Source organism: Sylvia atricapilla, chromosome 3 (genome assembly GCF_009819655.1).
Source record: "Sylvia atricapilla isolate bSylAtr1 chromosome 3, bSylAtr1.pri, whole genome shotgun sequence".
NCBI lineage: Eukaryota > Metazoa > Chordata > Aves > Passeriformes > Sylviidae > Sylvia > Sylvia atricapilla.
This window is the reverse complement of record NC_089142.1, coordinates 111,293,253-111,305,513: the sequence shown is the minus strand read 5'-3', so window position 1 is coordinate 111,305,513 and position 12,261 is coordinate 111,293,253. Positions and strand designations below refer to the sequence as shown.

The window sequence follows — 12,261 nt, the reverse complement described above, 5'->3', positions numbered from 1 at the left end:
GAACATCCTTGTGCAGGTGAGCAGGCTTGGGAAGCTGCTTCAGGTGTCCAGATATGGCCATGGGCTCAGAGGAGCTGTGGGCCGGAGCTGGGGGTGCAGCCAGGCCTCTGCCTTCCCTCCTGCCCCTACCTGTGCTTTGCAAGGTTCACGCAAGCCTTAGGTCCAGCTTTCTACACTCCTGATGATTGATGGTGCCAGCTAAAGGCTGGATCCCGGATTGTCCCTGCTGGGTGAGGAATCTCTGGTGGGAACCATGCAGCTCCCTCCTCCTTCTGGTCCTGCTCTGACTCATTGCAGTGGCAGCGTTTGGGATGGATGGGATGTGCACAGACTACATGCAATTTGGGCCTCTTTGGAGAGACTTTCATACCCAGAGCAGAGGGGCCTCTTGGAAATTCTCCCCCTTGCTGGGAGCTGTGGGTTGACCCGGCATCATTCCCCAGCCTCAGGAGGAGAACAGACCCAGGCTGACTGAGGCTGAAGCTGCTGGCCTCAGGGTCTGTGTGTCCCAAAAGGCATCTTCCTGCACAGCTTCCCTCTCCACCATGCCCTCTGGTACAGGCTGTGTTTCCAGGGACTGTACCATGGCACTGGCTGAAACTCTTCCCCATGAGTGCAGGCTGGGGTAAGGATATTGGCTGAGCTATTTCCGTGGCTAGCTAATTATATTCACTGCAGAAAACAAGGAAATTATGGCAATTAGTCGTTTGGCTGAGTACCTTTGGTGACATCCCAGTGAACACTGAACAGGCTGTTCGACTGTAGTCCTTATCTGCACAACAAAGTTCCTTTAATTTTATTCAGTTTTACAGCAGAGTTCTGCATGCTGTTAACACATTCACTGTAGTTTTGCAGTTGCACTGGGCCTTTATATAATTGTATTATGTTGGTGTAGCTGGTTTTTTAATCAGTATTTTTCCCTATGAAGAAAAATTTGTAATCAATCTCAGTTATTTTCTTACTCTTTATCCAATTTACTGACCAAAGAAAAGCAATGCCCCTTCCTTCTGGAGGAGATTTGCTGACTAGCTCACAGTTCAAATCTGAGTTGTGAGTGAATATCCTGGAGAGGAAACATGAGGGAAGTAAGCAGGAAAAATCCTTTGAAAGGCAAATGAAATTTGGGCCATGTGTCCAGCTCAGGTCCAGGATATTGTTTTTTTCACCATGTGTTTGGCACCCTGGTTTTTTATGCTGCTTCCATTATCCTGGTGAAATGGGCTGGAAGATGCAAGGGGTGATTTTGTCCCTGGAATTTGAGGAACAAATGCAGCGTAGCTGCTTGGGAGTGGTGATGCATCAGCCAGGACTGGTTCAGAAGCTCTTTATTTTTCCCCCTCCCATCTACAGTAATAACTGTTTTTATTCTTCCTTTTACCTTCTAGCCTAAACCAACTAAAGGAAGGATGCGCATCCATTGCCTAGAGAATGTGGATAAAGCCCTCCAGTTCCTGAAAGAGCAACGAGTGCACCTAGAAAACATGGGATCTCATGATATTGTGGATGGGAATCACAGGCTGACCCTTGGCCTTATTTGGACTATTATCCTGAGATTCCAGGTAGAGTTGTGTGCACACACAGATACATGGATGAGCTTTCCACACCTGTTTGTCGCATGTCACACTGTGCATTTTAGGAGCGGAGTGCTCCCAGGTGCTCCCAGCTGCTGGGAGGGAGAAGTGCTTGGGAACCTGTCAGGATAAATCAGTCTCTGTGGTGCTGCTGACCTGTGATGGGAGTTTCCTGTGGGGAAATTCATATGGCTTTATTTCTAAATCACTAATATATGTGAAGCTCCAGTCTCTACACTAAATCCAGGAGAAAATGCTGTCCTGAGCTGCTCTCCATCTCCATGCTGGTTATCCATAACTTGTCTGGCTTGGCAATGACATGGGTTAATGTGCCCACAGGAATTATATTAGTGTCCCAGCTAAGGCTTGAGATTTCTTGCTTTCCAGCAAGTTACATATTGGTCTTTGCCCTCAGTTAAAAAAGGCTGGGAGGTTTTTTGCAGAAAGAATAATACATCCATATAATGAATATATAATTCACAACAAATAGCATAGTAATAAACGTTTAATAGCATTAATTTTGGTGTTTCCCAGCATTCCTTTCATGTTTTCCAAAAAGGCAGTGTGTTTTCTCAGAGAAGTATTGAAAACTTCTGTTACTTTTAGATCCAAGATATCAGCGTTGAAACTGAAGACAACAAGGAGAAGAAATCTGCTAAAGATGCTTTGCTTTTGTGGTGCCAGATGAAAACAGCTGGGTGAGTGTGGATTAAGTGATTATCTCTAAAGTTCTTACAGCCTTTTGAGCTTTTGTTGGAATAATTTTAAATGGGAAACGCATCTCCTCGTAAGTGAATTTGAGAGAGGGAATTCAAGACAAGTGAGCTGATGTTTAATTGAAGTCAGAAAAGTCTGAATTTACGATGTTAATGCTGGGTGAGAAACACACCAATCCAATAATCCATGAATATATGTAATAATATGCTGACTCTTTTTCACCCTATTCTGAAGTAATAATGACTTACTGTCTCCCTGCTCTGGCTTTTGGTTCCAGAATGTGCAGAGCTGCACTGGGTGTGCTGTATTGATTGCACTCTCCTTGTTTTTGTTCTGCAGTTACCCCAATGTCAATATCCACAACTTTACAACAAGCTGGAGGGATGGGATGGCGTTCAATGCACTGATACATAAGCACAGGTACGTGTGGCTCAATGTCTGCCCTGGTTTTGCAGCTACTTGCAGCTTGATTTTAAAAATCTATGAAGAGCAGGAAGTTGAGGAGTTGCTGAGAGTTTTACAGCTACTTGCCTTGTTTTGAGCTTTATAGCTCTTGTCTTCATTGTGAGCTCAGCTGGGCAGCAGCTTCTCATACCACAAGTCAAAACAGAATGTCTTTGGTTTGAAAGGAATAAATTACACCTGTGATTATTTGGGTTTGGTTTATGTATCTCAGTGAGTAAGCCATGCCCAGGTCTGGAATTTGGGGGCAGGAGTGGGGAAGTGCACCCAGAGCAGCCTGGAGGGAAAGGAAATCCCTGCCCAAGGACAGCCAGGTGTGGTGCCAGGCTGCCATGGCTGGGGATGTTGCTTATGGCAAGTCAGGCAGAGTTATCCGGATAGATTGCATGCTTCCATGGGCACAAAGAGAAACTCATGACCACAGCTTTGTTCTTCTCTTCTCCAGGGTCACCTTCCCTGCTGTTAAGCTCTCCCCTATTCTGTCCCATGGCCAGGTCCTGCTGTGTTACGTGCTTGGCATTGCTTCATTCCTTTAACACTACTGGGAAATGCACAGGGCACGTAAAACCTTGGCCAGGTTTTCTAAGGGTTGGAGATGTTAGTTCATTTGAGGGTGGCTGCACTATGCTTTGGGAAATCTAAAGAGTTTTCCATCCTGTCTAGGCCTGATCTGATTGATTTTGACAAGCTGAAGAAATCAAATGCGCACTACAATCTGCAGAATGCTTTTAACCTTGCAGAGCAGCACCTTGGTCTTACCAAACTCCTGGACCCTGAGGGTAAGAATTCCAGCAGTTTCAGCACTTAAGGGCTCTTTTCCTCCCACCCTTCCATGTTGAAGCACATCTCTGTGACAGCTTTTTGTGTCCAAGAGCAGCTGGATGCTGCTGATTCACTTGATGATACAGGCAGAGAGGGAGGGAGATAATGTGAGATGTCTCCAGGAGCAAACTGAGCAGCAGTAGCACAAGAGCTCTTAATCCTGTGTATTTACTGCCATCTGAAAAGTTTGTTGGCCTGGCCATGTGTCCATAGTCATTCCAGTCAGAGGTTTCCTTCTGAGAAGGAAGAGAAGCAGAGGAGCAGAGAAGCTTCAGCCTGTGCTTCTGTGGAAGTGTGTATGCTCTCAGTGCTGGGGCAAGAGCCTCTTGTGTCACAGAGCAGGAGTGATGTGTTTGGGCAAGTTTCTTCTTGCTTGTTTTCCAGTGCCTCAGAATTGCTGCAGGAGGGGAAATATTGTGTTCTCCACCTGTATCTCTCAGAGTCACCTGGACTGACATAAGTTTGGATTCCTTTCTCCAAATGCTGACACAGCATTGAGGTTGTCAATTAACAGTAGTTCTGCCAACTCATACTGACACCAGAGGTATTTGGCTGTGTACAAGCTGTGGCAAAGTCTGGAACTTGACTGTCAAGCCCAAAGGCCCCAAGCTCTAGCCCCAGTCCACACTACTGCCAGAACCAGTGCAAAGCTGGTCAATTCACTTTTTACTAGGACACCAACCTTAGGGGCTAAACTGACACTGAACACATCCCTGACTCTCAAACGCATCCTTGGTGCACTCTGAGCTCTGTTGGTGTAACCCCTGCAGCCTCAGCATGCTGAGATAACTCTTGTTTGGTTTGCAGATATCAGCGTTGATCACCCTGATGAAAAGTCAATCATCACCTATGTGGTGACATATTACCACTACTTCTCCAAGATGAAAGCTTTGGCTGTTGAAGGAAAACGTATTGGAAAGGTCTGCCTGTTTAAATTATAAATTGTTACAAAGCAGGTGAAATATTTCTGACCCAATTTCCTCTTGGGTATTAATTTTTTAAGAGTCCACTCTGGTAATTTTTTTTTTTTAATTTTTTTTTCTTTTGAACATATTTTGAATGTTAAATATTCCCATGTGACTGTGAGGAGTAGTTAATTTCCAGCTGCCTCCCATTAGGAAACACTTGGCTGGTGTTTTATTTTTACTTGTTAATTTGGCATCATTGCTACTTTTCCTTTCTCATTAACTTCTCCTCCTCACCCTCTGGGCCCTCTGTCTCCTCTGGAAAAGTCCCTCATTTAAAACATGTGCAGTCATTCTCTGTCCTTTGGTGACATTGCCCCTGTCCTTACAGCTGACAGACTGAACATGAATCCTTGTGTGAGCCTCAGCTCTGCCCCCCTATTGCTGTGGGATCTTGGGAATTTAGTGCTGAAAAATGCCAAACTCTCATTCCTAAGGGATCCCAGCAGTGAGCACACTGATTCACAGCTCAGGTCTCCCAGCAGTTTCTTTTATGTGGCTTGTTGGATTTAAATGACTGAAGAGCACTGCCCTTGTGACTCGTGTGTTGTGCTGCTGTTGCAGGTGCTTGACAACGCCATTGAAACAGAGAAAATGATAGAAAAATACGAGTCCTTGGCGTCTGACCTGCTGGAGTGGATTGAGCAAACCATTATCATCCTCAACAATCGCAAATTTGCCAACTCCCTGGTTGGGGTGCAGCAGCAGCTGCAGGCGTTCAACACTTACCGCACAGTGGAGAAACCACCCAAGTGAGTTTAATCTTAGCTTAACACAACAGTCAGTGGTCTTGGTGGCTTAGTCATTCATTGATTTTTTTTAAAAAACAAACACATCCAAGTAATTTTAATTGTGGTCTAAGAATTTATTTTCCTAAACGAGCCCAGTTCTCATCTTCCTGATTGGTACTTGTTGATGTTACTTGGGGCCCGTTGGCTTTGTGCTGTTCAGTGTCCAGATAATAACAACAGCAATGAGAGAAGTGTGTTTCCTGCAGGATCTGGGCATCCTGGAAGCTGTCCCTGCCCTGGGATGCCTGTCTTATCGTATGAGTGGTAATAGCATACTGTGGTAGTACAGCTGTGTCACCACTCGTGCTTTTAATAGCAGTGGATAATACCAAGATGCTGCTATTAAAAGATCCCTACTGCTTATCCAACATGAAGAGGAAGCATGTCTGGCTTTGTCAAACAACTCTGCTTACTCAAACTGATACAAGCAAAACTAGACAACTCATTTCTGGAAAGCCTCTTTTAGCATCATGATATCAAATCTGTTTGTTATTTTTGTCTAATATGAGTTCTAATGGATAATAATCACAACCTGAAACACTACACAAGATCCAGACTTCTTCTAAAATTGCAGACTATTCCCTCATACCCATGGAGTTTGTTTATTTCCCAGGCATACAACACAGGGAGAACAGTGGGAACAGTTTATTGACTGCAGAGGGCTTTAAATAAAACTTCCATTTCTTGTTTGATGGAGTAAACTAGGACAGTGCACGTATTAGAATAAAAAAAAAAAAAAGAGCCTTTTCCTGTCCCCTGAGGGGTTTAAATCCAAACAGACAGCTGACTTCTGTGAAGTTGCTTTTGCTGTCTGCCCCAACTGGCTCCAGACAAAGTGTGGGCTATTTCTATTGCTCCCAGCTTCCACACAAGATGGAGGTGTTTATGTGAATTCACCATTCACCATGTCAACATTTTAAACAAATGTTTTATTATAGTTTATTGTAGTCAACTATATTCAATGTTTTATAGGAGTGCTTCCCTATGAGTGTGGTGAGGCCCTGGCACAGGTTACCCAGAGAAGCTGCAGCTGCCCCATTCCTGGAAGTGTTTCAGATGGGGTGGGACAGGGCTGGGAGCAGCCTGGGATAGTGGAACATGTCCCTGCCCTGGCAGGGGTCTAACTGGATGGACTTTAAGGCTCTTTCCGACCCAAACCATTCTGTCAATCCATGATTCTATGATTATACCTTAGCAGTAATGGAAGCTTGATTGTAACTCAATTCTGTTGAAAAATTTTGTTTAGATTTACAGAAAAAGGAAACCTGGAAGTGCTGCTTTTTACCATCCAAAGCAAAATGAGAGCCAACAATCAGAAAGTGTACATGCCAAGGGAGGGCAAACTCATCTCTGACATTAACAAGGTAAACTGAGCAGCTCCTCCCCTGAGACTCAGGATGTTGCTGTTTTCTCTCAGAAAACAGGGCAGAAAAACATTTGTGATCTCCAGCCTTGATGTGGGGGCTGTAAGGGATGGGTGAGGTGGGATGACCTTTTCCTATAACTTGGACTGACTACCCTGAGACAGGCCCTGGGTGTCCTCAGCCTCTGTAGGAGCTTCTGTTTCTGGGGCTGCCAGCTCTGCCTTGCCCCTCGTGGTCCTGGCTGTTGGAGACAAGTGACAGAAGGCAGCAGCTGTGCCCTCCCCTTCACCTCCCAGTGCCCTGCCTGGGCATCATGGATCCCTCTGGGATCCTGCAGTGTGTTCTATGGTGCTGCAGCTGGCAGGGCAGGGCTGGGCACAGCAGAGCTGACGGGCTCTTCCAAGGATAATAAACAGCTTCAGCCTGGCACCTTCCTCCTCTGTGTTTGATCATGCTTGGCATTCCCAGACCAGCTGTTATGGGTGTGGCCTCATCCCAGGAAGCAGCAAACTGCTCAGCTCTCCTGGTTGCAGGAGGAGTGCCCAAAATAGTCATGTTTCAGGCAGTTTCACATCTGTTTGGATTTAGATTTAGTTTGTGTTTAATTGAGGGTATTTTTGTTTTCTGTAAGAAGATCTGAAAGGTGATTAGCTGACTTCCAGCATGCTTCTAAGACTTCTGATTTTTGTAATATTATCATCATGCATATGAGTAACTTCTGGCTTGGGGGGAAAAAAGGATGTGTAAGGACTAGTAATAACTAAATTCTGCAGTTGTTTTCTTTTCCAAAGTGTAATAAAGAACAACGATTGTATGTTGATTTTGGAGGTGAGAGGCCATGAATCTCTAATACCCATTTCCTAAAGGAGGAAGATAGAATCTGCTTTTTTTGGAGTAGCAGTCGGGAGATTTTATTTATTTAAACAAACATTTTCTTACACATTCAAGCCAGGTGGTTTCCTTAGGCTTTGTTGGGAGGGGGGGTAAGAAAGGATGAGAGAAAAATGCATCTAAGAGAAACAGCTTGCTCAGAAAATGACTGACTAAATTGAGAACAGATTTTAAGTCATGTGTTTATATTAGCAAACAAGGTGTAGGGCCAGCCAGTGCAAACTGGATTTATGGGCTTATAAATAATTGAACTAGTTTGGTGAAATTTGCCTGTAGTGACTTCAGCCCTGATTTCATGCAAAGGAGATGGGATTTATCATAATCTTGTAAGAGTATGTTGTTTAGAAGCCATGTGTTTTTCCTTCACGTCGTCAGGCCTGGGAAAGACTGGAAAAAGCTGAACATGAAAGAGAACTGGCACTGCGAAATGAGCTCATCAGACAAGAGAAACTGGAACAACTTGCACGGAGATTCGATCGCAAGGCAGCTATGAGAGAAACTTGGCTGAGTGAAAATCAACGTCTCGTTTCTCAGGTGCTGCTCTCAGAAATTGTCGGGGTGACTAAAATGGTTCCCATGAGTAATTACATGCAGATCTTGCAAGGAGAACATTTTCTCCCCTGTGCCTCATATTTTACTACAACTATGTGTGTGCATATTAATTTATTGTATTTAGTTACTCTGTATGTGTATGTACTTTACATCCTTACTTTTATACATTTGGGATTCCCTTCCTTGAACCTGCCAGGCTGTGGTCAGGAGATTTGATGAGGAAATAACTACCCACAGTCAAGATTTTCTTTATCTGAATATTTTGGTGAGTTCAATGAAATTAGCCCAGGAGTTAATTCTATTGTTTAATATTAGAATTATAACATTAGATTAGCCTCAGCCTGATCTTGATAGCCATGTGATTCTTCCTCCAAAAGCAGTGAATAATATCTCTGATTTTATCAGTGGTTCTTTATTATCAGAAACCTCTCCTCTTATTTTATTAAAGAAGACTCTTGGGAGCATTTTGAGGTCCCAGATTTGCTAACAAGTGTGTTTTGCCAAGTCAGAACTGACAGCAGAGGTTAAGCAGTGAGACGTTTGCCCTCAGCAGCCATTCCTGAAGGAGTGCCTCTGCCTTTGCAGGACAATTTTGGCTTTGACCTCCCAGCAGTGGAGGCTGCCACGAAGAAGCACGAGGCCATCGAGACAGACATCGCGGCGTATGAGGAGCGGGTTCAGGCTGTGGTGGCCGTGGCGAAGGAGCTCGAGACTGAAAACTACCATGACATCAAGCGCATCACTGCGAGGAAGGACAATGTTATCCGCCTGTGGGAGTATCTCCTGGAGCTGCTCCGGGCACGGAGACAGCGGCTGGAGATGAACCTTGGGCTGCAGAAGATTTTCCAGGAAATGCTGTACATTATGGACTGGATGGACGAGATGAAGGTAGGTGGAAGTCCTTTGAGAATGCAGATCAAATATTCCTCAGAGGTGTACGTGTCCTTTTCTGTCAGGTTTTAAGATTAATTTTTCCCCTCTGGTTTAGTAGACAGACCCAGAAGATCCACATTCAAGAGCAGTGTAGAAATTCCCTATGATTTGTTAACAATAAAGATTAAAAACATATAAGGCAAAAACAAGTTCACTCCTATAAAAAGCTACTTTCCAGTTTCATGTCTGTCTCATAGAGCCCAGAAGTTTTGGTCACAGTACTTGGGTAAAGATGACAGATTTATGAAAGGGAATTAAATAATCTCTCTCTGTAATGATTTACATGGGGAGCAAGTCACCTCTTCACCTCTCTGCTTTAAAAAGCTTGAATTTCCTCCTGTCTGTTCTCCTGGGATCTGGGAAGGGAAAGGACCAAGACTTGTCCATCAGCAGAACTTGGAAGTTCTTGGAGGAAAGCTGTGTGTCACTCAGCAGGAGCTCACACCACCTGGACTGAGTGCTGCTCCTTGGTCCTGCTGAGCTAACTCAGCCTCTCAGCATCCTAGACTGAAAATTCATCAAGGAGCAGTCAAGTTCTTCATGGTTGTCAGTAATTTCAAAAATACTGGCTCAAATTTTTATCAGCCTTGTCTCTACATTTGGAATTTTTGTCCTTATGGGTGTGAAGTTCTGACCTAATGTACCAACAGATAACAGTGCCTGGAGTCCCAAAGAAGCAAACAGCTTACGGCCTTCAGCCTGTTTTACTAGTCTTTCTTGTTTTGTTCAGGTGCTTTTGCTGTCCCAAGACTATGGCAAACACTTGTTGGGAGTTGAAGACCTGCTGCAGAAACATGCTCTGGTGGAAGCTGACATTGCTATTCAGGCTGAGAGAGTGAGAGGGGTCAATGCCTCTGCTCAGAAGTTTGCCACTGATGGAGAAGGTAACCAGCACCCAACATACCTCTTTTGTATTAATTACCTGTGAGGTTATCTGTGAAACTCATTGGTTCTGCAAGATAGGTTAACTAAATTCCCCACCAGAATGAGAGAATCCAGCTCCATTTGTTCCTTCTGCACTCAGCATGTCAATGATTCATTTGTCCAGGAACCTGCTCAGGAATTGAGTGTGGCATTGTGCCTTGCAGTGGGATGTCACACTCCTTACCAGCAGCTGCTGTGGCTTTGTAGAAGTCACCATGGTTCCCCATGCAAACATTTACACAAATTGTTGGACCTAGTCTGATGGTGTCCTCATTTATCTTAAAAGGAAGCAATTCCCTAGAACCCAGTATTGTTAACTAGAGTAAATGATATCCATTTTGTGCAGTTGTGTATAAACCTGAATTCAATGAATTTGTCTCACTGGAAACAGTTATGAATATCTTAACTTTTGGGGGTTCTTTTGTCTTTGGGAAAGAATAGTATTTTCTGATCTGTGTTATTGTGTGGCGGACCTTGAACACTTCCCACTCACTTTCCTTAGACTAACAATGGATTACTTCATGTAAACCTTATAGCCGGAACACACGGGAATTCAGAGCTCTGCGTATGCCCCAGCTGTGGGGACGGGAGTGAGTGAGCTGAGGTGGTAACACACGCTCTCTGTCCGAGCAGGTTACAAGCCCTGTGACCCACAGGTGATCAGGGACCGCGTGGCTCACATGGAGTTCTGCTACCAGGAGCTCTGCCAGCTGGCGGCTGAGCGCCGCGCACGCCTCGAGGAGTCACGGCGCCTCTGGAAATTCTTCTGGGAAATGGCCGAAGAGGAAGGCTGGATCAGGGAGAAGGAGCAGATCCTGTCATCTGATGACTATGGGAAGGACCTAACCAGTGTTGTCCGACTCTTGAGTAAACACAAGGCATTTGAGGACGAGATGAGTGGCCGCAGCGGCCACTTTCAGCAGGCGATAAAAGAAGGTGAAGACATGATCGTGGAAGAGCATTTTGGGTCTGAGAAGATCAGAGAAAGAATTAAGGATATCCGGGAGCAGTGGGCTAACTTGGAGCAGTTATCTGCCATTAGGAAGAAGCGGCTGGAGGAAGCCTCTCTCCTTCATCAGTTCCAGGCTGATGCCGACGATATTGATGCGTGGATGTTGGACATCCTCAAGATTGTCTCCAGCAATGATGTTGGCCATGATGAATATTCCACTCAGTCCTTGGTCAAGAAACACAAAGATGTGGCTGAAGAGATTGCGAGCTACCGGCCAACCATTGACTCCCTTCACGAGCAGGCCAAGGCCCTGCCCCAGGAGCACGCGGAGTCTCCAGATGTGCAAGGCAGGTTGTCCGGAATCGAGGAGAGATACAAAGAGGTTGCTGAGCTGACCCGGCTGCGTAAACAGGCCCTGCAGGATACCCTTGCTCTCTATAAGATGTTCAGTGAGGCAGACGCTTGTGAGCTTTGGATTGATGAAAAGGAGAAGTGGCTGAATAATATGCAGATTCCAGAGAAGCTGGAGGACCTGGAAGTGATCCAGCACAGGTGAGAATGCCTTTACCAGGAAATCTGAGGAATACTGGGTGGAAGTGTTTTACCCCAGCTACCTTTCTCTGCTTGCCTGTGGCTCAGATTCTCTAATGCCTGGGGGATCTTGTGTTTGTTTGTTTTCCCCCACTCCAGATTTGAAAGCTTGGAGCCAGAAATGAACAACCAGGCATCCCGTGTGGCTGTGGTGAACCAGATTGCCAGGCAGCTGATGCACAGTGGCCACCCTGGGGAGAAGATCAAAGCACAGCAAGATAAACTCAACACAAGGTAAGCCCAAGCCTCGTGCTCAAGAACATCACACCAGTTGGAACAAGTATTGGTGGGGCCATTTGTTTTTCTAAATAGGCTTTTTTATGATATTCTGATGTTGTTACCTGAAGTATCTTCAAGGCAGGCCTTTAAAACTTCAAAAGGAGAGAGTTGTGCCTTTCAAATACTTGATTATCAAACTGAGTTTTGCTCTTGACTTAATTAGGCCCTGAGTGTGTCAGTACCTTGATTTGAGAGCTGGAAATTGACTGTAATAATTATTATGATAAAAGAGAAATCAATACAGTTTTGTGTAAGCTCCCTCATTTTTTAGCTTCCGAATAAACCAAGGGAGTGTGAAGAGTTGATGTAACTGCCAATTTTTCACTTGAGGAAAAATTATACTCCGTATGCTGGTACTTGTCACATTCTAATACACACCATATCTGGGTTAATGATTGCTTTGCTAGAAATACTGATGGTGTGGGAAGGACTGAGAAAACCCTGAGT

The 12,261-nt window shown here is 44.8% G+C and overlaps 1 protein-coding gene across 3 annotated transcripts in view; it reads left to right on the top strand.

Annotated features, from left to right (window-relative positions):
- Positions 1-12,261, top strand: part of SPTBN1 (spectrin beta, non-erythrocytic 1) — a 117,564-nt gene that overhangs the window by 72,783 nt on the left and 32,520 nt on the right. For all 3 annotated transcript variants that reach the window (XM_066316618.1, XM_066316617.1, XM_066316619.1), the window contains 12 exons: positions 1,386-1,559; positions 2,178-2,269; positions 2,628-2,708; positions 3,414-3,529; positions 4,380-4,492; positions 5,102-5,289; positions 6,575-6,692; positions 7,959-8,117; positions 8,721-9,023; positions 9,799-9,952; positions 10,626-11,496; positions 11,635-11,769. In XM_066316618.1, the coding sequence (XP_066172715.1) occupies positions 1,386-1,559; positions 2,178-2,269; positions 2,628-2,708; positions 3,414-3,529; positions 4,380-4,492; positions 5,102-5,289; positions 6,575-6,692; positions 7,959-8,117; positions 8,721-9,023; positions 9,799-9,952; positions 10,626-11,496; positions 11,635-11,769 (2,504 nt within the window). The remainder of the gene's footprint in view (positions 1-1,385; positions 1,560-2,177; positions 2,270-2,627; positions 2,709-3,413; positions 3,530-4,379; positions 4,493-5,101; positions 5,290-6,574; positions 6,693-7,958; positions 8,118-8,720; positions 9,024-9,798; positions 9,953-10,625; positions 11,497-11,634; positions 11,770-12,261) is intronic.